Source organism: Streptopelia decaocto (assembly GCF_964273445.1).
Source record: "Streptopelia decaocto genome assembly, chromosome: 15".
Taxonomy (NCBI): Eukaryota; Metazoa; Chordata; class Aves; order Columbiformes; family Columbidae; genus Streptopelia; species Streptopelia decaocto.
In genome coordinates, this window is record NC_138670.1 from 5,054,957 (window position 1) to 5,080,892 (window position 25,936).

General features: G+C 44.3%; 1 protein-coding gene across 5 annotated transcripts; it reads left to right on the plus strand.

Annotated features, from left to right (window-relative positions):
* Positions 1–42: 42 nt before the first annotated feature.
* MAPKAPK5 (MAPK activated protein kinase 5) lies at positions 43–20,976 on the plus strand. 5 transcript variants are annotated; one of them, XM_082066559.1, is made up of 14 exons: positions 43–569; positions 4,775–4,848; positions 6,099–6,174; positions 7,279–7,376; positions 8,768–8,880; positions 10,899–10,984; positions 11,112–11,207; positions 12,082–12,162; positions 15,693–15,880; positions 18,165–18,285; positions 18,933–19,063; positions 19,683–19,804; positions 20,163–20,267; positions 20,777–20,976. In XM_082066559.1, the coding sequence occupies exons 1-14, from the start codon at positions 534–536 to the stop codon at positions 20,869–20,871; spliced, it is 1,422 nt and encodes a 473-aa protein (XP_081922685.1). In that variant the 5' UTR covers positions 43–533; the 3' UTR covers positions 20,872–20,976. The 5 variants fall into 5 exon arrangements, with proteins under 5 accessions (XP_081922685.1, XP_081922687.1, XP_081922686.1 ...); XM_082066560.1 differs by having other exon boundaries at positions 45–569; positions 19,683–19,798; XM_082066561.1 differs by lacking the exons at positions 7,279–7,376; positions 8,768–8,880 and having other exon boundaries at positions 10,895–10,984.
* The last annotated feature ends 4,960 nt before the right edge of the window (positions 20,977–25,936 follow it).

The following is a 25,936-nucleotide window of genomic DNA, read 5'->3' on the forward strand; positions in this document are numbered from 1 at the left end:
GGTGGCTACTGCCTGTAAACCGCTCCAGCGCCGTGGCGGAAGCTCCTAAAATTCCCCGGTGTGACCGGGGAGGAGGCGGGGGGCTGGGTCGATCTCCCGCGCGAGGCGCGGCGGGGGCGAGATCGCCGCGGAGGGTCGCGCCGGCAGGCGGGTGTGCCCGGCGCAGGGTGCCGGCAATGTCTGGCTCCCGGGCGGCGGCGGCGCTTCGGCGGCGTCGTCTCCCGGGCTGAGCGGCGGCTCCGGGCCCGTCCGCGCCCTTCCCGCCGCGCTCTCCCGCCTCCGCGCGGGGTCTCGGCCCCCCCCGGCCCGCCCGGCCGGGGATGAGGCGGTGCGGCGGCGGCACAAAGGCTCCTCCGGGGCTGCCCGTTGCCTGACGAGGCCCAGCGCCCCCGGGCCGGCCCCGCCGCCGCCCTCGCCGCCTCCGTCCCGCCCTTCCTCCTGCCTTGCCGGCCCTCGGCCCCCACAGCCCCGCTGTCCCTCGCTGGGGACGGCCCGGCGGCTCCCCCTCCCCCCGCCCGTGGCCCCGCGGGAGGATGTCGGAGGAGCCCGAGATGGACAAGACGATCAAGGTAGGCGGAGGCACCGGCGCTCGGGGTCTCCCCGGTCCCCGCTCGGGGAGGGGGGCAGGCCCGGCGGGTCCCGGTCCCCCCGTCTCTTGAGGCTGTGGTTCTGCTCCTCGCCGGACACCGGGCAGGGAAGCGGGAGCTGAGGCGGGATCCGGCCGTGGGGGATCCGTGTGGAGACGCTGAGGCTGCGGGAGCAGAACCGGGGGTCCCGGGAACCGGGTCTGTCCCTCGCAGCAGTTCTGGCTGCGGAGGCAGCGCCATCGCCTCAGCCCAGCTCCCGGTTCCGCTTGGGATCTGTCATGAAAACAAGTCTGGTGCGTGGGATGTTTGTGTTCGAGTGGCAGCAGAGGAGCTGAACAGATTCAGGACTTTTATGTTTTCCACAGTGAGAATCAGTGTGTGAGTTTAGTGCTTCCCCGGGAATCCTCCTGTGACCTGGCTGAGCGGATTTCCCCAAGAAGCCGGGGAAACCCTTTTGAGATAAAGTGATGAAAACGCTATATTTTAAAGAGTCTCTGCAGGCTCTTTACCTTGTGCAAAGCATTTGCTGTTGCAGTTTCTGGATACCTTCATAAATGCTTATTTTAATAAGTGAAAGTATTCCTTAAGGATGTAGGTAAAAAGACCCCATGTATTGGCATTTGCCACCTTTCTTTTGCCCTCCTGGCTGTCACAGTGGGATTTGCCTTTACAGAGCTCACTGGGGACAAAAATCGATGCAAGAGAAGCAGCAGCACAGTTTTGTGTTGTTGAAATCTGGATTGATTTAAAATACATGAGTCTTGCCTTTGGAACTAAAAAAGCCCAAAGGAGAAGGACGTGTAAGCACCGTGTTTAGACAACCCAGACTAATTAAACTACGAGATCAAGTGTTGAAATCGTACGCTGTCTCCTGCTTTGGTATCAGTCTTGGCACAGCGCAGGTGAAGTAGCTGGCCAGATGGCTTTTGAAATAAGGTTTTTCAAGTATTTGTGGGGTAATTCATGTGAAGGTAAAGACCTACACAGAGCTCTTGGGGGTTAAAAACAAAACCAAAACCCTGAAGCAGTTGTGTAAGTGTAGGGACAGCCCTGTACCTGCCTCCGACCCCTCTCGATTTATGGGGGTTCTGACCGAGAACAGATTACGGGCAAATCTTTTCACTTTTTGTGAATCTAAACCATAATTTAGTACTTCTGTATATTTTGCTGACTTCTCTGCTTCTCAAATACTTGGTTATTGTTCAGGTTCTATCGCTTTTTCACCTGTGTCTGCAGCTTTAAGGTCTGTAACTCTAGATAGTGATCGCTGTTTAGGGCGAACTACCCGAAGTGGAAAGGCTGCGTGGAGCAGCGGAGGTGGAGTTACACCGGAATTTGCCGTTTCACTTGTTGAATACGTGGAGTTTGTCCAAGCAGCAGCCTGTATCTGTTTAATTGGCTGTAGGGAGCGTGCGTTATTTTTAAAGTACCTTATTTTAAGCCTTTTCCCATTGGTGCAAACTGAGAGGTGCCTGAGCAGCCCCAAACGCTGCCTGAGAGCAGCTCGCTGGAGATCAAGCAGAAATCTCAGAGTCTGGCATTTCCAGTCTTTGAGCATCCTGGATTGCTGACTCTGCACGGGAGGATGCTCAGACCATTGTCTGGGTACCCTGAGCTTGTGCTGTTGAAGATAACTCAACATTGGTGTGAATTTCGTTGTAACAGAATACATTTCAAATTACTTTTTTCCCATTGCCTGCTGGAAATTAGTGTCAAGAGTGACCAGACGTTCATTTGTACTTATATCGAACACATGACCAGCATTTAAATTTACAGCAATTTTGGTATTTTCAGAGGGCGCTTTTATATCTGTACGTTTATTATAGAACATTTCACGCTGTTTGAGTGTTATGAACTCAGGTTGATTTGCAGCTACATAGTCTTGGTGCAGATTTGGAGCTCCTGTGCCTGAAGGAGATATAGGCGATTCTGTACATTGATGGACATCAAAGTTCTGAAATACTCGATTTCAAATCATTAGGAAATGGTGAATAGTTTCTTGATCACTAGATTATTCATTTTTATTTCTAAGTTGTAAGGCTGCTTTGGAATGAAGGTGGAATCCAAGTAAAAGTGCAGAAAGCAAAAGTGTTGGCTCTTTATTTAAAACAATGGCAAATATGCAGAATATGAAAGAGGTCTTTTTTTTTAATTAAAAATGGACCTATTTGTAGTTGAACTTGTCCTTCAAGAGTTGAGAATGATCAGATCTTATTCTCACTTCATGTGATTTGTAGATCACAGACTTTCCAGTTCCTAATCAGATTTTCTTCTACACGTTCAGCCGGAGTGAAGCGAGTTGTCTCGCTGCTGTTGCAGAAGCGGCAGAGGCAGCAGAAACTCTTCAGTCAAGTCTGGGCTTGTCTGTGGAGACAGTTTCTGGTTTTAGACGAACCTGTGCAGTTGCAAGGTGAAGTTTTGGGGCAGGTTAGTGGAGTTTTGGGGCAGGCAAGGCCTTTCTTTGATGTTGGACCAGCAGCAGCAGACTTCAAAGCTCTGTAAAAGTAACGAAAAGTTGTTATTGCTTAATCACGATGTTGCTGCAAAGTACTTTGGCATTTGCTTCTCCAGTTCAGTGGTTTGACTTTTTTCAGAACGTAACCACGGTGTGATCTGAAAGCACAAGCTGCAGAGGTGCTCCCCAGGCCAGAGGAGCCCTTTCTCTGCTCATTAATGCTCTTCTCAAATTGTGTTTGCATTCCACCTGTGATGCCCTCAATTTTCTGTGTCTGAATATCAGGAAAATGAAGTCAGCTTTTCCCTGACGTGCTTTTCACAAATGAAATTGATATTAGTTGAATTGCTAAGAAAGTTTCTCTGTGCTTCTGCTTGAAAACAACAAACCTTGTGTGATCCTCTGCACTTTCCTTCCCCTTTCTTTTAAAACCCTTCATAAAACCCCCAGTTAACTTTAATTTTTCCCTTTACACCTTTCACACTAGGCATTATGATTTATGCAATACCCACTCCAGACCGTGTTAAAAGTGATTATTTCCTTTCGCAGCTGTCTTCTGCACTCTCTATTCCCTTCAAATCTTGCCTTAGACATCAGTTTTCCTCCCTGGCTTTGTTTTCCGTCCCTGTGGTCCAAGGTCTGCCTCCAGCCGGGCAATAGCGTTAAATCCACGATGGCTGCAGCAGCGGCTGACGATCCCGCGTTGGGGACAGGTGTTTCCTGTAGCTGGGAGCACAAGGCTTCTCAGTTTTCTCATTGTTTGTAGCACGAAATGCCACACATTTGGAATTGGAGTTAGCAGAAGGGGAAGATCTGACCAGGATAAAGTCGCTTTGCAAGTGCTGGACTCTACCGTTTGTTTTCAGTGCATTTGGGAGTTATTTCACACTCGTGCTTAAGCTCCCCCTCCCTTTTGTTATCCGAAGCATGACTTTTTGAAAGGTATTCCCGAACAGTATCATTTTAAAAAGGGCAGATTTTTTTGCTGTGTATTGCTTTGCCTTGTGTTTGCTCACAGCATTTCCACCCTTCAGCCCTCGGTTAGACGGCCCTCGGTGTGACGGCACACGGCAGCGGCGTTAATCAAAATGCTGCGATGTTTACATCCCACCTCGTGACATGTTTAAGCACGACGGCGCCCAGGCTGTGTCCTAACAAAGCCAAGCTCTGCAGGGATTTGGATTATAAGGATTATAAATGTGAGCCTGGTTCATTATCAGACAGGCGAAAACAAGTCATGCAGTGTTAAATTTACAGTACAATGATTCCAAAGGTTTGAAAACCCCAAGAAAGCAGCAAAATAATTTTCCTCTGCACTGTATTGACCAATAAGTACATAATAATGTTGTAACTGGGCCTTTGTATTCAGTTGCGATTGACCGTTTCTGGGTGGAAAGCTGGATTTGAGTCCAGGCGGGGCAAAAGTGCCCTTGATACTCTTTCTGTATTAAAAGTGCAAGATCCCATGTACTGTTCTCAGTAATCCTGTTTCAGAATGCCAGGGTGAGCAGTCTCAGCTGCACAGAAATAATTTTAAACTGAGATGTGTTATTATGTGAGCATTTATATTTATCCAGGTGAAGCAAAACTCCAAAGCAGGCTCTTTCTCTGCTCAAGTATCTTGCAGATCAGATCTGCTGTGTTTTGTCTTTTTATTGTTTTTCTAGGGATGTAGTAATTTATTCTTTTGTTTTTACTCCCTTTCCTTTCCCCTTTGCTCCTTCTTGAACAGGAAACCTCCATTTTAGAGGAGTACAACATTAACTGGACGCAGAAGCTGGGAGCTGGGATCAGCGGTCCTGTTAGGTAAGACCTAAAACCTGCGGATTTGTGCGTAATCTCGGCCCGTTTCGTTAGCTGTGAGGAAGCGAGTGTGTGTTTTAATTGTGATGTGATACGTGGAAGACTTTCTTCATAAGTAAATGCTTCTATTCCATGTGGCTCGTAGCTGATGCATGAGTGAAATATTGTCTTTTAGGGGATAGGTTTGAAATAAAAGCTCCCCTCGCCTCTCCGCGTTGTCCCATCTTGCTGCCGTATTCCCGAAGCAAAGCGGGAACAGGAGTCGTTTGTGAAATGGTGGCGGCAGAAAATTCTGCTCAAACACCTTTGTCCTTTTGATCGCGGTGTCAGCGCGGTGCAAAGGTCGCTGCTCCCGGCCGCGCTGTCGTCGCACATCAGCACCCTGTGCCCGTTTGCTATTTTTACCGGCTATTTATTCACATCACCATGTGAGGCCGAAGCAGCGAGTGCCCCGAGCTCTGCGGCTCAAACCAGATGCACCCAGCATGGATTTGGAACCTGATGCTTTCTGTAAAGCAAAATGTATATTCCCTTTTCAACAAGAACTCTTCGCTTTTGCGAGCGGAAATTTGCGCACAGGCGCTGGAAAACAAATGTCTGCGCCTCTCTCTTCCAGGGCTTGTCTTTTGCCATTTATTTTCCTGTCCAGGCAATTGGTTTCTCCTCGTCCATTTTCTGTTGCTGTGTTGCCTCTGAGCTTTATCAAAATGTCCCTTTGTTTTTCATTCTTTTAACTGCCTGTAAATATGTGGGCCCTTCCCTCTCATGCAGTTCAATTGTTAGTGTTAAATGGGGGAAAGAGGGGAAAAAAAGTGTGTGGCGCAGTTGGTGGCCTTGCTAAAACAAGGGTTTCCATTCAGAAGCACTTTATTTATTGCAGACTACACCCTCCCTTGGGGATGTTCAGGCTGCCACTGTGTGCTTTGGGTTTTCTCATCAAAAATGTCTCATCAGGCTGAATGTCTGGAGTGTCTTCTGCTTGTCTGCAGTTACCCAGTGCTCTGTACTTTTTCTGCATTGCTGAAAATATAACTTAGTGTGCAGTGTTCCTGTGTAACGTATTTGATTGTTGTGGAAGGCTGAAAAGTGAGGTTTTCGATCTGGGATGTGGTGACAGGCGCCCTGTATATTCCACATTGCCGGGATTCCGCTTAATTCCCATGTGGAGAGCAAACTCCTAACTACAGATCAGTTGCTTGAAGTGTCTCTTTAACTTTCTTGCTGACTGAATAATTTTGTTGCTGTAATACCAGAGTCTGCGTGAAAAAATCCTCTCAAGAACGCTTTGCACTGAAAATTCTTCTCGATCGCCCAAAAGCTAGAAATGAGGTACAGTCCCTGTTTATACTGTCTGCCTTGTGATGTCCCACAAACTCTCGCCCTTTTGGTGGATCGTTGCAATGGTTTAAAAGAAAAGAAACCCGAAGTTTTCTGCAGAGCTTGCTGTGCAAGATTCCTTGGGTTTGATCCTCTGGCCCTGCTGTGCTTGGTTCCCAGAGGATGAGGTGGTGGGTGAAACTGGGGTTTGCTGTAGGTATGAGCTGTATATGTACAAGTGGAATTTATAGAGCTGCATTTTAAAGCTACTGCTCTCCCTATGTCCTGTGTAACATAACAGGAATAGTTTAGAGCTGTTGTGGTTTCTATATCTCACGCTCTTGGATGTCGCTACTCTAAGAATTGCCAAGAATGCTTCAAGTTGCACTCTAAAAGGTGTGGGTTTAGCTGTGTGTGAGAAACTAAATAAGCTCAGGGATACGGTTTGTGACTTACTGTGGCTGCTGGGAGCTGCCAAGGTACCAAACTGTCTCTTGAGAATGATGGGCAGTTGTCATGAAAACTGAATATGTATTAATTGTCGTCAAGGTTTGGGCAACTCCCATTTCTTGTTGCTGAGCAAATTCTCATTTAAAATTCCCAGGGAAATATAAGAATATTGAGCCTTGGCTAGGTTTAGCACTCCAGGTAGCTTTAAACTGGGGAAAATTCCTGCTTCAGAATGTTGGAACAGGAGACGAGGTTTTGTGTGTTGTGACTGCTGGACTTTGAGGCTATAAAAGGAGCTGGATTACAGAATTTCAAGTTTTATTCATTAATTTGCAGTTTAAATCATACCTCTATTGTTAGTTTAAAACTAGTTCTAGCTTTAAACTTATTGAAAAGAAAATAAAAGTTTGGGCTTTTTCTGGAACTCTGCAGGGTTGGACTCTGTGGTCTAGAATGACAATGTGTGATCCTTTTGTCGTGCTTGTTCCAAGAAGTGTAATGGCTGTTTGTCACTCATACAAACAGTTTTAGGGGCTTCTTTTGCTTTGAATAATGTTGAATTGGGTGGGACTGGCAGCGCACGGGCTCGTGTGCCCCGTAGCATTGGGGGCAGAGGGTCAAGTCCGTGTCACCGTGTACAGTAACGCTTCTTCCCTTCTCTTCAAGGTACGTCTGCACATGATGTGTGCAACACATCCAAATATTGTTCAAATTATTGAAGTTTATGCTAACAGTGTGCAGTTCCCACATGAGTCCAGCCCAAGGTAAGGTTACATAGGGTGATTCACTCCCACAGCTTGCTTTCCATGTTTAGTCCAAGGTATAGTGGTGTTTGCCTTTTATTTTTAATCACAATGTGACCAAAATTAATATTTATAGAGTGTTCCAGATATGATATTTATACTTCAGACTAAGCAACGTTTGCTTTTTCCACAATCAATGCCCAGGTCTCTGCATATTTAAATGAACTTGTGTCCTTCACTATTGGTTTTGAATACACCTTGATTTCTTAGGTTTTTCATGGATTCGGTCTGTGATGCCCACATTGTCTGTGAGAGTTCATCAGCTTCTGTCCTGCTTTCATATTGCTTTAGTTGCTTAGATTGAATTGTAACCTTTGAGCCTCCTTCTGCTTCCAAAGCACTATTAAAGCAGGACTGGAGCTGTGACTTTTGTTGCTGCCTAGAATCCTAAGAGGGATTCTTTTACATGATGGTGATGCCTGTGAGCCACTGGGAAATGGAGTGTCAGTCTTCATTTAAAAAAAGAGAGTACTAGGTTCTGCCCTATACACTCTCAATACGTTGTCCTGCTTAAAATGAACACAGCAAAACATGAAGCAGACGTTATTTTTCATATATTGGTACCACTTGGGATAAAAACATTGTCTTCTAATTGGATATTAGTTGAGAAAAAAAAACGGAGCTGGGAAAACTAAAGAGCTGAGACCTGTCGTAGTCTCTGATGGATCTGACTTTGTTGTGTGGTGAGAAGAACTAGAAGTTGGTTTCTTGAGGATGCAGTGGTCCTGGTCTCCACACTTCCTATTTGTTGCCCTTCATAATTATGTCAATAAAACTGGACATTAAAATAAGGAGGTACGGTGGAGTATCCAGACTCAAAAGCATCAAAGATAATTCCTCGACCTTTTGCTTCGAAGTTTCCATGAAGCTCTTCAGTGCCTGGCGTGTCTGCGGGGCTGGGCGCAGATGGGTTTAATGCAAGACTCTACCTGTTGTGTTGTTCTTTGAGGGCAGAGTGAGACCTCGATGTGCCTGAACGGCTTCCAGGTCCAAACTGGCTCCTTGGGGGAAGGCGTGGGTGGAACTTGCATGGATCTGTCTGGGTGCATCCATGTAGACACGTCCGCGGCGTTTGCTCCGGCTGTGGGAGCCCAACACGAAGAGCAAGCTGTAGGTTTCTTGCTGACAATCAGCGAGTCAGGTTGTGCTGGGAGCCAAAAAATCCTGCAATTTACGTGCTAAAAGGCAGAATTACGGAACCAAAATAGCGAGAAGAACTGTAGAAGCAGCAAGTTTATGTCTCTCTTTTGGTCTGCATCAGTAGACGTGAAGTATGCATTATTAGCTTAGCAATTCTGTGATTTTTTTTTTTAATTATTTTTAATATAACAAAATGAAATGCTTTTGAACAGGGCTCGGCTCCTAATTGTAATGGAGATGATGGAAGGGGGAGAGCTATTTCACAGAATCAGCCAGCACCGGCACTTTACTGAGAAGCAAGCAAGCCAAGTAACAAAGCAGGCAAGTTGACACCCATGTATAAGCAAATCCATGAATGATGATGGCTCAAGTATTTAACAATTTCTTGGGGTGGGGGCGGTGGGAAAAAAGGAAGCTAAAATAATCCTCAGTTCTGATCCGATGATCATTGCCTGCTTTGTTATAAATAACCTGACAATGCCAAAGTTTTAATAGAAGCAAAGAATTGAAGGTGTGGGCTAGTTCTGGGGTGGGACCCTGGTGTCTCTGCTGTCCTTAGTGATGGTTTTCCTAACCTGGTCTCCAGAACATTTCACCAAAATGCTCGTTTCTTGCACGACCTTCCTGCCGTGTCCCTCAGTGTTGTTCTGTAAGTGTTGGACCCAACAGCCCACGGGCTCCCCCAGGCCCCGTGTGGCTCCTGAGCTGCGGTTTGAGAATCGCTCGTGGCCGTGACACAAACTTGGCGTTTCTGTCGCCTCTTGCACGAGGGAGCAGACAACAGACCTGTGTCCTGGGCCCTTGTTTTTCGAGCTGGGTTCTGTGTTGGGCTTTACGGAAGCCGTGCCTATCATGGAAGATAACAAGAGTAACATACTGCTATAGTGCATGTTTTGTGCTGTTTGTTCTGATGTCATTTTTCCCCTCTCCATTTCTCTAGCTGACTCTCTCTTGAACATTGTGTTTTAGAGTCTCCACGGTATTTATTACTAGACTTTATGAATGTACCTACATCCCAGTCACGCTCTTTCCCCTAAGCTGGGGAGATGATATTTGGTACTGAGGCAGAAAAGAGGGACAGATTATTTCATCTTACTTTTCTGTCCTGTGCTTTGACTTGTTTCTGAATAAATGGTGATTGTGCTGCTGCCTTTTTGGCTTCATCCTACAAAGGCATTAGGTGGAAGTACAGAATTATTCTTGAGAGTTGATTTCCCTGTCCTTTGGATTTTGACAATGCAAGGTAGTATCCAGGGTTAACGTGTTGGGAAAAATACCTTGAAACGATACCAAAAGTGTAGTATAGAATTGAATTCTGACTTTGTGTACACTTGGGTCTCCCAAGTAACTCTTTGCTTTAATGTTTATACAAATGAAATTTGAAGGCAACGCTAAAGTCTAATTATTTCATCTAGTGGTTCTTCATCACTGTCTTGAACTATGGGTCTTAGGTTCTTTTATCCAGTAATAGTTAAAACCTTGTGACAAAGCTACCTCACTTCATTTGAGAATGTGTTTATGTTTGTTTCTGAGCTAAGTTACCTCTGAAGTTCTCTTGTTGCAGTAATTTGCAGAGTTCTAAGGACTCTGCTTCACCCAGGGCCCTGTGTTTGGGTGGGATCCTACAGAAGCCAATAGGAATATTTCTAAATAAGGGGCACGTGGCTTTACCTTACTTTTGTTTCTATAAATGAATTGTACTTTGAAATGTATGGCCTGCAGAGCTTTCACGACTGGGTTACAGGTTTCTAAACACCACCAGTGTAGGAAGCTCTTTGAAAGGATCAAGTCATGCATTTCTGTGTAATATCAGATGAAACGGGTAAATTGCAGGCAGCAACATGAAGAATTATGGAATAAAACTGCCTGAATATTCACTTCTAAGTTAGTAACAAATGCAATAAAACATTTAAGGAAATACTAAAGCAAGAACATGGTGTTGACTGTTAAGCAGAATGTGATTGCTGGAGGGCGTGCAAGCGGGTTTAGTGACCTTGCAGGCCAGGCACAATGTGTGAAAGGACACTGTCATGACCTGTTTCACTTTGAGGGGGTAATACTGCCCTGATTTAGCCAAACTAAAATGGTTGGGAAGCCCAGTACAACTTCTATTTTCTGTTTGCTTTGAGTGAAATGCAAACTGAAAAGTTTGGTGCATTTCCTTTCCTGCGTTATCGCGCAGTATGACCTGGCTTTTCTAAACTCAGAGTTGTAGCCAAGTGAAGTGAAAATGTTCAGGATCTAAGCTGTGTTGGCAGTGTCCTTTCTAAAGCTGATGTAACTGTTGAGGCTAAAGGGGAGTTCTGTAATTGTAGTTGATTTATTGTGCCCTTTTTCAGATAGCTTTGGCTTTGCAGCATTGCCACTCATTAAACATTGCACACAGAGACCTCAAGCCCGAGAATCTCCTCTTCAAGGATAACTCTCTGGTAAGATAAACACTTGGAATTCTTTGTTTACTGCTGAATTGTGTAAAATAGCTCAGTGGTGAGAAGGGTGTATTAGAAAAGCTGATACAATGAGATTTTGTAATGAAACCTCTCTTCCTTGTTTTAGGATGCACCCGTTAAATTGTGTGACTTTGGATTTGCCAAAGTAGACCAAGGTGACTTGATGACACCACAGTTCACTCCATATTATGTAGCACCTCAGGTAACAAATGGTTACAGTTCTATGCTAAATGGGGATAATGCTCTTTATTGCCTGTGCCTCCGTAACCGTGTCATTTTAAAGGCCTTTGCTGTCTTGTTAAGGGTTTCTGGGCACAGGAATGTTGAGTAATTGTGTAGTAGCCACCTTTCAAGATGGAATGCTGCGGTGATCTGTTGATTACAGCAGAGCTCGTGAGGCAAATTTCCTAGACTGGCTTCTTAGCCCTGACTTATTGCTGGTGCCTCCTGACTCTCCCAGGCCTGACTCCCCCTGGTGAAACTACTCCAGGGTTTTGACAATTGGCCTTTAACTGGTTGTTTTGGAAAAGTCTGTGTTTCACAATCCTTCTTCCAGCTCAGGCTCATACAAGATGACATTAAAAAGAACTGTGCTGAAACAAAAAGGTTCTGCGGAGGCAATTGCTCAAAAAGGGGGCAGTGCCAGTTGTCAGCGGGCGTTAAAACACAATCTATAATTACGGACAGGCTGGTTTTGTAGTGGTGCTCTTTTGTGCTTTGTGAAGAAAATGAAAAGAGAACTGCAGATAGGTGTTTAATTGCAGTACTGGGCATGTCAGCAGCCTTCAATGACTGGGAAGAGCAGTTGCAGAGGTGATACCGTGCAGTCACAGCCCAGTGCAGGCAAAACTGGAATTTTCTTGCAAAGCAGCAAAATATTTTAGCTGAAATTTTCCCACGTAGAAAGTTCTGGTATTTGTTAGGAAGAACGGTTTGAGTTTAGGAGAGTCTTCAGTAACTGAAATAAGTCTACCTTACAGAAGAGCGTTGTGCATCTTTGCCATAGGCATTGCTGGTTGTGGTGCCTGCGAGTAGGATGTATTTTACATTATTTCGTTTTCTTCTCATGACAACAGGTATTAGAGGCACAAAGACGGCATCAGAAAGAAAAATCTGGTATTATTCCCACCTCTCCAACACCTTACACTTACAATAAGGTAAGCTATGAAACAACTCCCAAGTCAATATCTTTGCACAGTGTTTTCCCCCCCCCTCCCTGCCCCGATAATATCTGCTGTAGCAGTAGTCTATAAACATGGCTTATCACCTAAGGCAATAAACTTTATTGGCCTGAAATTACACACTTCTGGCCAGAAGCAATAAAGTTGTTCTGATTTCTGTGACAGAAATACATCTAATAATGAGCCAGATAGCTCACACCAAGTACAAAGCAGGATCTGCTGGAAGCAGCAGGGAAATGTCATGTTGCTTTCTTGTCTACATGGGGATTTTCAGCTGTAAAGATCTCTGGGGCTGTATATCTGAAAAATGTTGTTCCTTCAGCTTTTCTAAAAGATGTGACAGAGTGAGCAGGTATACAGTGGTATTTCTCCTTAAACTTTTTAGGTTCAGACCAGGTTTTGTTCAGTTGAACTGGCAAATTAGTAGATGATGATCTGTGCAGGTAGCTGTCTTAGCACGCCAGAAGGTGCTGCTGGCTCTGCATTCTTCCTGATAGAGCGAATAACTAAATGCATGCTTGGTCCAAGCCTAATTAATGATCCTCTAATTAAAGGAAAAATGTACAAACGTTGTTAAAAGAGCACTAAATATTAAAAAGGTTTTGGAGAGAGCAGAATGATTCTACTGGAGTGTGACCCTGTGGGAAGTTCTTTGACCTCCACAGGAGACTGGTTGGAAGGAATCCTTTAGTCTGTGCCAGCTGGAGTTCCTGGGTGTGCAAAGTACTTCTTAGGCTCTGTTGTTGAGGCAGCTGCGGTGGTACCTTGTCTGTATCGGGGATCTTCTGCAAAATGACCAATATTGCATTGTCTGTAGCAGTAAACCATGGCAATAACAACTGCTGCAAGAGTCTTGTAAAGTGTCCACAGAAAGTGTCCTGAAGGGTTGTCTTTTTCATCATTCCAAAACATCTTCCTCCGATTCAGCATTCCTGTCTCCTACTGGCTTAGCAGTGTTTGCACCACTCAAGGTTTTTCTTTCAGGGTGTTAATTTTGACAAAAGTTAACTGTTTTCTGATTGCAGTGCTAAGTATCTGCACTTCTTCCAGCTTCCAGGATGGGTGTTTAACGCACCACATGCTAGAGGGGTAGTTTGATATATAGTGTTATGTTTTAGTAGCCTTCTAGAGAGAGCGAGACCAAAGATGGGCGGAGATGACATTCACTTTTTCAGAGTTATGATTCTCCCTTCTCCATCCTGGAGAAACTGCTTGGTGATTGAAGCCAGACACTTCTCACAGAAAGAGTTCTCAGACAGGTGCCGACAGGCTTTTCACTACAGAATTTCTTCTGCCTTCTCTTGTGTGAACCCCAGTCACAGGGAAGGTTCTTTTTTATAAATTCTGAAAGTCTCTCAAGAGCTCCACTTCTGTGGGCTGAAGCAGATTTCCTCTCCAAGGGCCTTCCCTCTTTTGTTGGAAGAGGGTAGATGCAGTTCCAGAGACACCTAGAAGTGGTTGTTTGTGTTGGTAACAGTTTGGCAGCTCTTTTGTTCTTCTAATGAACAAAGAGCCCTGGCCATGGCAACTGAAGCAAAATATGGGTCATATTCTTCTACAGAACAGAAGAACCTTGAAAACAGATACCAGCTAGAGTTAACTGGCAACGTTCAGCTGCCTCGATCTGCTGGGATTTACACTGTGAAATAGTGATTTCTTTTTCATGTTTCATTTAAAGAGCTGATCGGTCACTCCGAACTGCTCTCAGCCATGGTGGCACTAACTATCCTCACCCTGCCAAGTGTGACTCACTGCAAAAGCAGCATCTGGCATATGCCCGATTCCCCAAAATAGCCTGTGATGAACTCCCAGGTCCCCTGTCCTTCCGCAGTGATTCAGAGCCTGTGATCCACCTTCATGATCAGCAGCATGTTTAAACTGAAGGAAAAAAGATATATATTTCATTCCCTGAGTGTTTTTATTAAGCTATGTGTGTGTTGGATCAACTCTAAGTGTGGATATCATGGCTGGAGAGGATTGACTCTTGAGAAACAGAATCTGGGAACCATGTCCACAAAGAGTTTAGAAACCTGTTTCCTACTTACATGCCTGAAGTCACATTGTTTTCATTAGAAATAATCTGCAATCACTGGAAAAATGGTGAGAATTTAGGTAGCTAAATAGAAATTTAGACTTCTAGAACCATCTGAGAGTGGCTTAACCAGCTTGCTGAAAAGCGTACATACGTGGGCTAAATCCCTGGAATTTGTTCTAGTATCAGAATCCACATCTTTTGTAGAAGCCAAAAGCTGAGGGTGATCAGGATGAGCTGATGTGTGTTCCTTCCAGAATGAAACAGTCTCACCTTTGAGGGGCCCCTTTCCCGGTCGGTGTCCATCCAGTCAAAAACAAACTAACAACAGCTTTGGTGGCAGGAATTTTCTCTGATTTTGTCCATGCAGCTTCATGAATGCTGGTGCTGTCCTGGAGCAGGGGGTGGAATGTACAGCCTGGGGCAGACAGGGTGGTGTGGAGGTTGCTTCAGGTAGCAGCTGTGCACATTTCTGGTGGTAGAAACCCAATGCAGAACCTCTCCAGTTCCCCAAATCTGCCCTTGAGCATCTTTCCACAGTCAGCTGGACCTGGCTGGAGCTCAGGCTTCTGCTTACGTGTGGCCGTGTGTTCCTGTCCGTCCTTGTGCTGGCAGAAACCCCGAGGACTGATAGTGTGGGAAATCGGGTTATTAAAAAGAAACGATTCAGGTCCTGCCAGCCCCGGGCTGCACTGCGCTATGGCCAGGAGATAGCAGAGCTGTGTCCTTAAGGATATGGTCGGTCACTTGTATTGGAGTCTGGGCTGTTACAGTCCTTCTTCACAAGTTGTGTCTGTGTTGTGTGAACACCCTGTGCTCCAACTGGGAAATAAATCTGGCTTTCAGCTTCTTTACTGAGCTGGTTTTTGGCTGGATCCACCTCCTGGATGAACTTGTTGTGTGTCACATCAGCAGCAACGCTGGTGCCAGGGCAGGGGGGAGCGCAGTGTGCGCAGACCTGAAACGCCGCTCCTGGCTTTCTGAAGCTTCTCCATTGCCCCGCCTTTCAGCGTATTCATTAGACATCTCTGATTAAGTATCTCTGCTAGTTCATTTGTTTGGTGTTTCTTTTTTTAGTCTTGCATTCTAAAAAAAATGACTGTATTCTGTTTTATGTTCTGATACAGAGTGACTCAGGTTGAAATATCCCGAGAGATGTAATAAATGTGTGGCTTGCTCACCTCACCAACGCACTGGCTGTTTCCAGACAATTCACCATTGCACAGCAGAGTTACAGGAGCGCTTTCTGTAAACAAGTTACTTTGGGGTACTGAAAGTAGTTTAGCTTGGCAGTGTGGAGTTATCTTGTGCTTACATATTTGCTGTATTTACCCATGAGGGTCCTCAGACGGACCTTTAGGACGAGGCTGAGCTGTGTTTCTGTTTTCTTAGGGAATCACGTAGAACTTTTAACATAGCTACACCACTACTTGCTGCAAATTGCGCCCCAAAGTGATCATTTCCTTGCTTTCAGAGCTGTGACTTGTGGTCCCTGGGTGTCATTATTTACGTGATGCTGTGTGGATACCCTCCGTTTTACTCCAAACACCATAGTCGGACAATTCCAAAGGACATGCGGAAAAAGATCATGACAGGAAGTTTTGAATTTCCAGAGGAAGAGTGGAGCCAGATCTCAGAAATGGCGAAAGACATTGTGCGAAAGTGAGTCAGTTGAGGAAACTGTTGTATTGCTCTTTGCTTATATCGAGAAATCGGAACAATTACTTGAAAGTGCATTATCAATCACAAAGGGCTTATTTTTCCAAAGGCGGGGGGAATTGTCTGCAGCACATACAGCTGACAAATTTTCTATCCTATTTAGCACAATTGAAGTCTGGTAAATACATTTCTTTCCCTCTTTTGTTTTCCTCCCAACTGTTGTGTTCCATTTTTGATGTCTCCTGTCTCTGAAGCTGCAGAGTACATTGTGCGTTTAGTCTTTGTGGGGAGCGGGTACACTAGTTCGCTTCAGAGCAGTATCGACAAACAGCTGCCCCATCTGCAAGTGCTCTCTATGCACGTGTCTCCTACGATAATGTTTAAAATCAGGGGGCATTTAGGAGGTGTAATAGGATCTGGTAGATCTGTCCCTTAAAACCTCGTGCACACAATGTATGGTCCAAAAGGAGTCAAGAGAAGGGCGTGGAAAGGGAGGTTAAGATCTGTCACAAGCAGTCAGACTATGAAATAAGGTTTTGCATTGGTGTTTTGTTCTAAATACTAATGGAAACTGCTTTTCAGGCAATGCACAGCTCCCAATCGCAAATATTTCAAAGGCTGTGATCCCGTGGTCCTGTTTGAAAGCAAGAATGTGGCACTGATTAGGTCTTGACTTCTCTTATTTTTTAAAATGTGAGAGGGACTTAACTGCCTTTGTGTATATCACCAGAGGAACCAGAAGGATAAATAGGAAAAAAATCAGTTAAATAATTTTAAACTCTCACTGCCTCCTCTGTCCTGTAAAACCTCCAAGGACTTAACGTTGTTTGGAAAGGGTGCCAGACCTGTTCATAGCGGTGCAGGAGAGCCTACAACCTTTCACCAATTAAACTGCACATTATGTTGCAGTGGAACTTCCATTTATACCAAGGTCAACTCTTTATTCTCACTCAGGAGCTCCACAGTCAATGGGTTTCATTGTCTTTTAAAATGGCCATGAAACTCAGCTCACAGAATGTCATTACTTGGATTGAGTTCACTTAATTCTCTCACTAATGTTTTCAGGACTCCCCTGCTTGTCTTTTCCAGACGGTGGGTCTGAACCTGTGTTTATGGTGCAGGAATACGTTTAGGCTTTTCATAATTCTGGATAAGCTTACATTTTATTTATGGAGACTGCTATTGACAGGAAGTCTTGCTTCTGAAGGTCACATTTTTGCATTCAAGCAGCTGTTTCCTTTCAAGCATGTCGAGCTGATTTCTGACCTCGAGCTTTATGAGCTGGAGTGCTTGATAATAGGATAGGACTCCAAACACCTGTGGAAAAGGAATGCACGTGTCTTGGGTCTGGGATCAAAACTGAACGTAAAACCTTGGCAGCATGGCCTTGCAAGTGGAATTCCTGAGCTAGCCTGTGGTCCTGCTGACATTTTGTAGAAGTTATTTCCACTTCCTTGGTACATTAAGTGATTCTGCTTTGCAGCCAGGAAGCTGATTTAGAGTGTTGTCTAAGAAAATGTGACAAGCTAATCAAGTCATTCTGTTTCTAATTTAGACACCTGGGGATAACTTGTCATTACTCTGTATGAAATCTTACTTTTTTATTAAACAGTTGCGTTTATCCTGAGAACATCAGTTTACCTGTAAAATCTCTTTCCAGGGTTTTATTCTAGTAAAATTTATTTCCATGGAGTTTTCAGAGATCTCAGAATAAAGTTCCTTCTTATTTTGAGGTGCTGTAACCTGCCAAGGTGTCCCTTACTGGAGGCTTTTGCAGGGGGAGAAGAGCTGGGGTGTTGCATGGTGAAAGCAGTTAATTCAGCAAACAGGTTTCCAAACTAGAAAGTTTGCCTTGCTTCCCCATGCCCAGAGTCCTTGGGATGAGTGTAGACTACTATGTGAATGAGCTCTAGATGTGCATTTTCAGACAGTGTCAATCTGGATCGTTTCCAGCTCACCTGGAAGATAATTTCCCATCTGGGAGGATGTGAATGTAGAGTTCAGCAGAACACAAGTGTTACTAACATGGCCTTTGGTGCCTTTCTGTGTGCTGAGTTGCTGAATATAACTGAAAGAGCTGTGATAGCATTAAAACATCACCGCAGTGGGGATCGGGGGGGCTAATAGAAAGACTGATTTGGGGTCAGCTCGGTGTTTCAGGTGTTAGGAGGAGTTTCTTTTTGGCCCCTTTAATGCTTAGAGATTGCTAAGTGCTCTGATCCCAGACAGAGCAGCACATTGTAAATCCACAAAGATGTCTTTACGGACTGCTGGATTCCTCTTCCAGGCTGCTGAAGGTCAAACCCGAGGAACGACTGACTATTGAAGGTGTCCTGGACCATCCCTGGCTCAACTCCACTGAGGCGCTTGATAACATCCTGCCCTCTGCCCAGCTTATGATGGACAAGGTCTAAACAACGTTTTGTTTTATGAAGAATGTTGCATAGAGGAGCTGGGGAGCTCCTGGGTGGTTTGGGTGGTGTTATGCAGACAAAGAGCTCCTCTTCTGCCTTAATTAGAGCTTGAGATCTTTGTAAGAAAATTGAAACACTTTGATATTTGGGCTTGGAGAAGATGCTCCAAGATTGGTGATGAAGAGGAGCCATGTGCTAAAAAGTAGAGACCAGAGTACAGCAGTAAATGTGCCTGAGGACTCTTCTACAGGTCTTTTCTCTTTTTTCCTGTGTTTTATACCTGACTACAGCTATGACTTCATTAATTAGCACCAAATGAATAGCCCTTCACGCTTTCCTTTAAACTCTACTCAAAGAGGAGTTCACTCAGCACTCTCAAGCTTGTGAACATGAAAAGCAAAGATGATCCTTTGTCCTATTCAGCCCCTGTGAGGTTGGGATATATTGTCCCACAGTCAAGGACTGTAATTCTAGCCATGTCTTGCATAATGCGAACCTGATTTTTGTCATGCATCTCTGAAATAAACATGATTTGATGCATCTTTTTGGTTTTTTTGTCCATGGTTAACACTGTCCATATATTGTTCTTTACTTTACAAAGAAGCTATTTAAAACATCAAGTGCAACTGTTTTCATTCCAGGCGATGGTTGCAGGGATACAGCAGGCTCATGCGGAACAGCTTGCGAACATGAGAATCCAAGACCTCAAAGTCAGTCTCAAACCCCTTCACTCCGTCAACAACCCAATCCTGCGCAAAAGGAAATTACTGGGGTAACTCTCAAGCTGTTTCTCAAAGATCGGCAGCCGTGCTGCAGGAAAATCACTTTAAGCATGTTACAGGTTCATTCAATTGTAACCACACTTCTGAATTTCTGCTTTGATTGATACACTCTTCATGCTGAAGTGGGTAGTTGGAGTCAAGAAATACTTGCACAATTTGTTGTGCCTCCCAACATATGCCGGTGAGGGTGGGAAAGACATTGCGTGATGTTATGATACTATATAGGTAGTGGAACAGGTTATAAGAAGATGGGTCACATGTTGAGTAATGTAGGGCAAACAGGGAGAAAGAATTCCAATGTTTTTTTTCTGATCCTGAAGTTTTTTACTGAAAAGGTCAGGTAATGTCTCTCTGTTTGAGTTACCTATCTGAAAACTAGGATAATGCATTTTAGGATTACCGTTACCTGAACCGATTTAAAGAAATCTGTATTTTTCTTCATATTTTAAGTGGTCTCATAGTGCAGACATTGTAATGAATGCTAAATCCAGTTCCCATTCCCAGCTTCCCAGAGAGTGAACAAGAGCGTTACGCTGGTGCAGTTATGCAACGAGTAACAGACTTGAGTTGCATTCAAATTGTAATTGTTTCCTCCTTGTTCTTCTGCAGCACGAAGCCAAAGGACGGTGTTTATATCCATGACCCTGAGAATGGAAGTAACGATTCCAACGTGGCTCTGGAAAAGCTCAGAGATGTGATTGCTCAGTGCATTCTACCCCAGGCTGGTAAAGGTTGCCACTTTTAAGAAAGTTATATTCCTAAACATGCAAGACACGACTTTTTACTGTACTGCAGGGCCAGTCTGTGTCAGTGGTGAGGAAGGATAAACGAAATTCCTCTTGTCCTAGTTAGTCTCAAGAGAAAAGTGTTATCTGTGGACTGTAATTTTGCTGCCTGCCTAATGTTAGTGCCAACAGTGACATGCAGAGCTGTCAAAATCACTTTCAAACAGGAGTATCTGCTTTCAAACTGATTACCTAGTCTGCGTGAGGCCACGAGGAATAACCGCAGGCACTGTTAACTGAAGCTCTGAACGTTGCTGCGAGGCAGAATGACAAACCTCCTGTTTATCTTTGTTCTCCTAAACAGGAGAGAATGAAGATGAGAAGCTGAATGAAGTGATGCAGGAGGCGTGGAAGTATAATCGAGAGTGTAAGTTGCTGCGAGACACTCTTCAGAGCTTCAGCTGGAACGGTGAGGAACTTTCTCTTCCATGGAGAATGGTGCTAATGGCAGGTGAAGGGGGGGAAACAACGACCTTGTATGGAAATAGAAACAAATTTATTGAATTTGTGTCAGGCTGATTTAGGTTTTGACACTGTTTTAGCCCATCTAGCATCATGGGTGTTCTAGACATGAGGTTGAAAGTTCTGCTTTAAAATTTCTACTTGTGGTTCAGGGTAGAGTTTTCGAAGGCACCAAGTTGTGTAGGACCAGAACAGCACAGGCAGATCATCTCTCTAGAAACAGCTTTAGTTGTTTTGAGCTGGTTTCATTTCAGCTGGTCATGACCCTTGTTCTGCTAGAGGCTGCTGCCCTCATCTATGTCAGCTCAACAACTAGAGATGAAAACTCACTTTAGTTCACTTGCAAATGTCCTGCGTTTGTGTGTGAAGCGTTGTTTTGTGCATACGGCTCCAGCTGTGATTGCTTTCCTCCGTGTGCCCAGCGCCAGCTCTGACTCCCTGTTCTTCTCTTTCCAGGCAGAGGATTCACAGATAAAGTGGATCGACTAAAACTGGCAGAAATAGTAAAACAAGTTATCGAAGAGCAGACAAACTCCCATGACTCTCAATAGCTGGAGCTTCTTAATCTTATTTTTTTTACCATTTAAGATTTATTCTTTAACTGTAAAAAGTATTTTTATGTAAATTAATAAATCATAATTATTTCATTAAATTTCCATACTGCTTGAAAATGCTGTATAGTTGTAGATATAAAAAAAATCATTGGTACTGTAATATTTTTTTAAAACTCAGTTCCTTGAGGTATATATGATCACTTACGTACTGTCAATCGTGAGTCCCCCAGATGGGGCAAATTATATTGTTAAAGACCGTTTTTTTTCTTAATAACCAGTTGCAGAAGCTGCCTTCCATCTGCTATACATACAGCCAGCTGCAATGACTGTGTATGTTAACGAGACAGTTTCCCAACACCCTGCTCAGTAAGTACTTGAAGCAAGTGAAACAAACTTCCGAGCTACCCGTTGCGCCTGAATTCTGAGTCTTTATGTAGAGGCAACTAATTAGCCGCCTGTTTCGCTAGGTGACCCGAGAGCCACAGATGGCCTTGCCAAAGCCACCTGAGTCCATGTGCTTGCTGCATTTTTCAGTTCTGATCAGTAGCCCTCTTTGATTTTTCTTTTTCCCCATTTTCTTCAGACCTTCATTAAGGCTTAGTTCTTCTTTCTTCTTCACGATCTTCCTCAGACCTTTTTTAAGGCCGAATTGGCCATTCATCATAAGACTCCTCTTTTAATCATACTGTTCAACAGCAGAACAGAAGAACATTCTAGTTACTTATGTATAAGTTATTTTTATTTTCATGGTGGAATCTTCTATGGACAAGAAGCTGGGGGTTCATTTGTGTTAGCCCCAGATCAGCAGTTGTGTGTTTTCCACCCATGTGCTCTACTCTTTCCTTTCTAGAAGATCTGACACTTGGTTTCAACCTTGTCCTCTTGTTGGAAAGAGATCATCCTGGCAAGGGTCACAGTGCTGCTGTGTCAATCCACCAGTGACGCTTCTGTGTCACCCTCTGGAGTCTGAGTTCCTCATCTCTGATGCCTTCGAGCTCCTTCTGGGGAGCGAATGATGTGGAGCTGCTCCTTGGATGCGTCTTGCTGCTGCCCGCACCGCGAGGCTGCCCAGGGCACATTCTTACACTAGTCTGGAACATTGGCTCCGAAACCTGCTTTTTTAAAAATTTTAATTAAACGAACAAATGAAAAAAATCTGTACATATTTCTAGTTTTCTACCTTCTGATGCTTTTCTTTCTTTTGAGACTGGTCGAAGGCTTTTTATAGAGATATTTTGGTACTAAACCTGTGCAGACGTTGAATGAGTTCGGTCTGCAGACTGAAGTGCCAATTCAGGGCTATTAGTAAAGACTCTTGAACATTATTGTTATATTTCATAGCTCATTAATTTTGGGTTTACATTTACAAACCTGAGCCATGAATCTCCCAATTTACTCTTATTGCAGTCCAGCCTTGTTCTTTTTTTGTCTTTTTTCTATACCAGACTTCCTTGCAACTTTTAGCTTGGGTGGCAAACCAATGTCTTGACTCTTTCTATAGAATTTTATAAGCAGTGACTTAGTTTTTCTACATGAAGGAGATATTTCATTTCCCATTCTTTGTCAGCGTTCTTTTAATCCTGTCGACAGTTTTCCAACGCCTGATTTATTGCAGAGTGAGAACCACAATCCCTGTGTAACCGTCTCTGATGGGAACGGGGAGGCTTTGATTCAGCCAGAATTGTACCTCTGACACTACATGGAGTATTTGTGCACTGACATGTATCAATGAAGGCGAGAGATTTAGCAAGAGACGAGTATCTGTAATTTCTCAGTAGTCTCAGCAAGTTTGCAGGCCCTATTATATGCATTTCTGTCCTTGGCCTCAATTCTAGGTCATGTCAACATCCACGCAATCTTTAAATGTAAGAGATAATTTCCTTTTCAACTTGAAATCCATGTGTTTTTTTTTCTGGGGAATCTCATTGTTCTGGAGCTTTTAAGTGTGGCAAGTAGAGAAATAAAGAAGGAAATCACCTTTGTTTGAATGGGAGTGTAAAAAATTCCCCACAAAAGCACTTTGCAACTCTGCCCTCTGAGGAGCAAAAATAATTTGACCCGTTTCTTGGTAGCCAGAACTTTTTAGCAGACAAATTGATCAGATTGTATCTATTTTCATGGTTAATATGGAGTGTGGTCAGCAGATGCCACTGATAGGATCCAAACACCTTCCACGGCAGAATAATTTCCAGCTGTTACAGGCAGTGAGGTGGGTACTGACCGTGGTGTGTTTTGGTATCTGGAAGGAAGTCCAATTTCTAAAGGCTTCTGCGAATAAGGAACCACTTTTTATGGATTTATTGTAGATTTATTGTGTGTGATAAATAAGAATGGCCTGAGCTAAAACAGATGTAGGGAGAGACAGATTAAGATAACACAATTTGAAGATTCAAGGTCAAATGATTTTATTTCTATGAGAAAGCTGATTATTTTACTCTTTAAAAATTTAAGTTATGCTTTAGATTTCAAAATTAATTTAATGGGTTGACTTACATATTTTTAAAGTAGTATTTTATTTTCTCCTTCCTGTGTTTTTAATTTTTTCAGTTGACATAAATGCAAGATACCTTGTCTTGATTATATAAGGTTTTACTTGGTAATAAATCTACTGATCGTTTATAGAAGACTGTGAATATTGTAAATATCTTGAGATGGAAGGGTTGTGTGGGATGAAAGAAGACATTCTTTGTACAAACACTAAAAGGATATGAGAAAGCTCTGTAGTTTGGTTTTTTGTTTTTGGTTTTTTTTTTTAGAATTTTATTTAAGAGAAAAATCTCCAAAATCATTTGACCTTTTCAAAATTTTATGTATATCTGACTTCTGTTGTGACTTGATTATTTTAAGCTATATATATGAAAAAGTTAGAAGAACTTGACTAGGCAAAAGAGTTTTTGATTGGAAATAGCAACATGTCGAAGTTTTGCTGTCATTACTTCAAGTTTTTTTTTCTTTTGGAAATCTTGAGTCTGTCCTCATAAGCCATGTTCAACTTCTGTGGAGTAAAACATTTTCATTTCTCCTTTTCAGTGTTACCTGCAATATGTTAGTTTATTTTGGATCAGTATTATATTGTAAATATTACGCATCGGTGTATATAAATGATTTTACTAAACTTCAAAGTTACCGGCTGCTTTTCTTTTGTTCCTAAGTCCCCGTGGTACTCCAGGGAAGGACAAGGGTGGCCTGGGGAGCTCAGCCGCGTGTCTGGTGTCACCACGCTCGGCCCTCTGTCCCACCTGCCTTACAAATGAGAATACACTATTTGTTTTATATTTTCATAGAATCATACTTGTTGGAAGAGACCCTCAGGATCAAGTCCAACCATAACCTGACTTCGGCACTAACCCGTGTCCCTGAGAACCTCATCTATGTGCCTTTTAAACCCCTCCAGGGCTGGTGACTCCACCACTGCCCTGGGCAGCCTGTTCCAGTGCCTGATAGCCCTTTCTGGGAAGAAATTTTTTCTAATTTTTTTCTTTTGCAGGAGTGCTGTGCAATGAAAGAATATCTGACAAGATAGGCTGGATAAAGCCCTAAAAAAAATCTGTGTGCTCTGCCTGGCAACGTAACCTGCAATTGTTTCTTTTGGCCAGCTTTCCGTTAGGTGGCAGCAGTACCTGCCTGGTGCTACAGCTTAACCCCCTAAAGCTGTACAGAATTCTTTGTGTAGCTACAATTTTGGGCGGCCAGGGAAGGGCTGGGCTGTTCTGTGGTTGGTGATGTCTCCCCATCAGGTGTACCAGCTCCTTGGTTCTGCCAAGCGGGTTATTTTGAGGAACCAGCTTCTTTAGGATGCTGATCCTTGCAGGGTGCTGGTGGCTGGAGCGGGAATGCTGCAGGGACCTGGGGCTTGACTGGCGACTTGGGAGACAGCGGTAGGTGAGATACGGGTTGATTTTGGCTCAGGCTGCTAGTTCACTTTTCCAGGGAGCACTGGAGCCCTTCTCCTCACCTCTGAGGGGGTCAGCCCTTCTGAACATGGACTTGTGCTGTCAAACATGGCACTTTGTTATCCTCAAGCATGGTTGGACTGGCTTGTTGACAGCAATCAGCTAGACCTTTGTTCCATGAGCACTGAAAAGTGGCATGAAAACAGGTGGAGGGACAGCTGTGAGAGTACCAGGCCACCTTTCTTTGTAGAAGTTATTAATAACACCCATCTGCTTGGTGCCTTTGGGGAGTTAATAGTGTGTTGAATGGTGAGTGACTGTCAGAGCTTCCACAGCATTGGGAATGGGAGTGAGGACAATTTCAGAGCATCCTGGGAGTATTTAAGGCAGCCAAACCAGCTGCAAGCGCTCTGTAGAAGTGACACAAGGAAAGACTCTTTCCTACTCACAGGAGGTTCTGTGGCCTCTCCCTTTCCAGCAAGAAAGTTCCCCTCAAACAGTTAAAACAGCAAGTGCCAACTGCTGAGGAGCATGAGGAGCCCTGCAAGGATGTCTGTCAACAGCTGCCAAAGGCTCTCACCACTGTGGCTCAAGGTCTCATTAGCAACCAAATAATTGTTTCCCCGTAATCTGCTATTGCTTTCCACTTACAAACGCTTAATCCCCTTTTAAACAAGTTGCAGTTGCTGGCTCCTCGCACTCTGAGCAAACGGGGTCAGCCCAAATCGGGTGCCGCAGGCTCTGGGTGATGAGGTGAGGTGTATTTAATGTGCGGTGTGCTCCCGCCTGTGGCAGCGCCCGGGTCCCGTCCTCCCTATGGAATGTTTGCATTGGAAGTGGGACTGGGGAAACGGTTGCCCCTTGGGCCCTTCCATTCCACCCCAAGAGCAGCTCTCCCTATGTCAGGGCTTTCCCAGCGCTGCTTTGCTCCGGTGCAGCTGGACGTCAGGCTGGCTGGTCCCCAACGTGTCCTACCTGGTGAACAGCTGAGGAGGAGCTTGGAAAAGGCCCGTTGGATGAAGGGAGCCTGGCTGCAGGCTGAGCGCGTAGGACAGACCCCAAGGAACAGTGTCCTGGTGGTGAGAATGGACTTTTGCTGCTGAGGCAGCTTTTCTGATGTCTCATTGTCCACATTTTCCTTCTTTCCTCCACCCTGGGGGGCAGTGACC

Bases quoted from the DNA above. Each gene is read 5' to 3' on its own strand.
- MAPKAPK5 (XM_082066559.1), top strand. From the start codon at position 534: ATGTCGGAGGAGCCCGAGATGGACAAGACGATCAAG. The intron at 7,377-8,767 runs GTAAGGTTACAT...GCTTTTGAACAG, and splicing joins CCACATGAGTCCAGCCCAAG to GGCTCGGCTCCTAATTGTAA. The intron at 12,163-15,692 runs GTAAGCTATGAA...CCTTGCTTTCAG, and splicing joins CACCTTACACTTACAATAAG to AGCTGTGACTTGTGGTCCCT.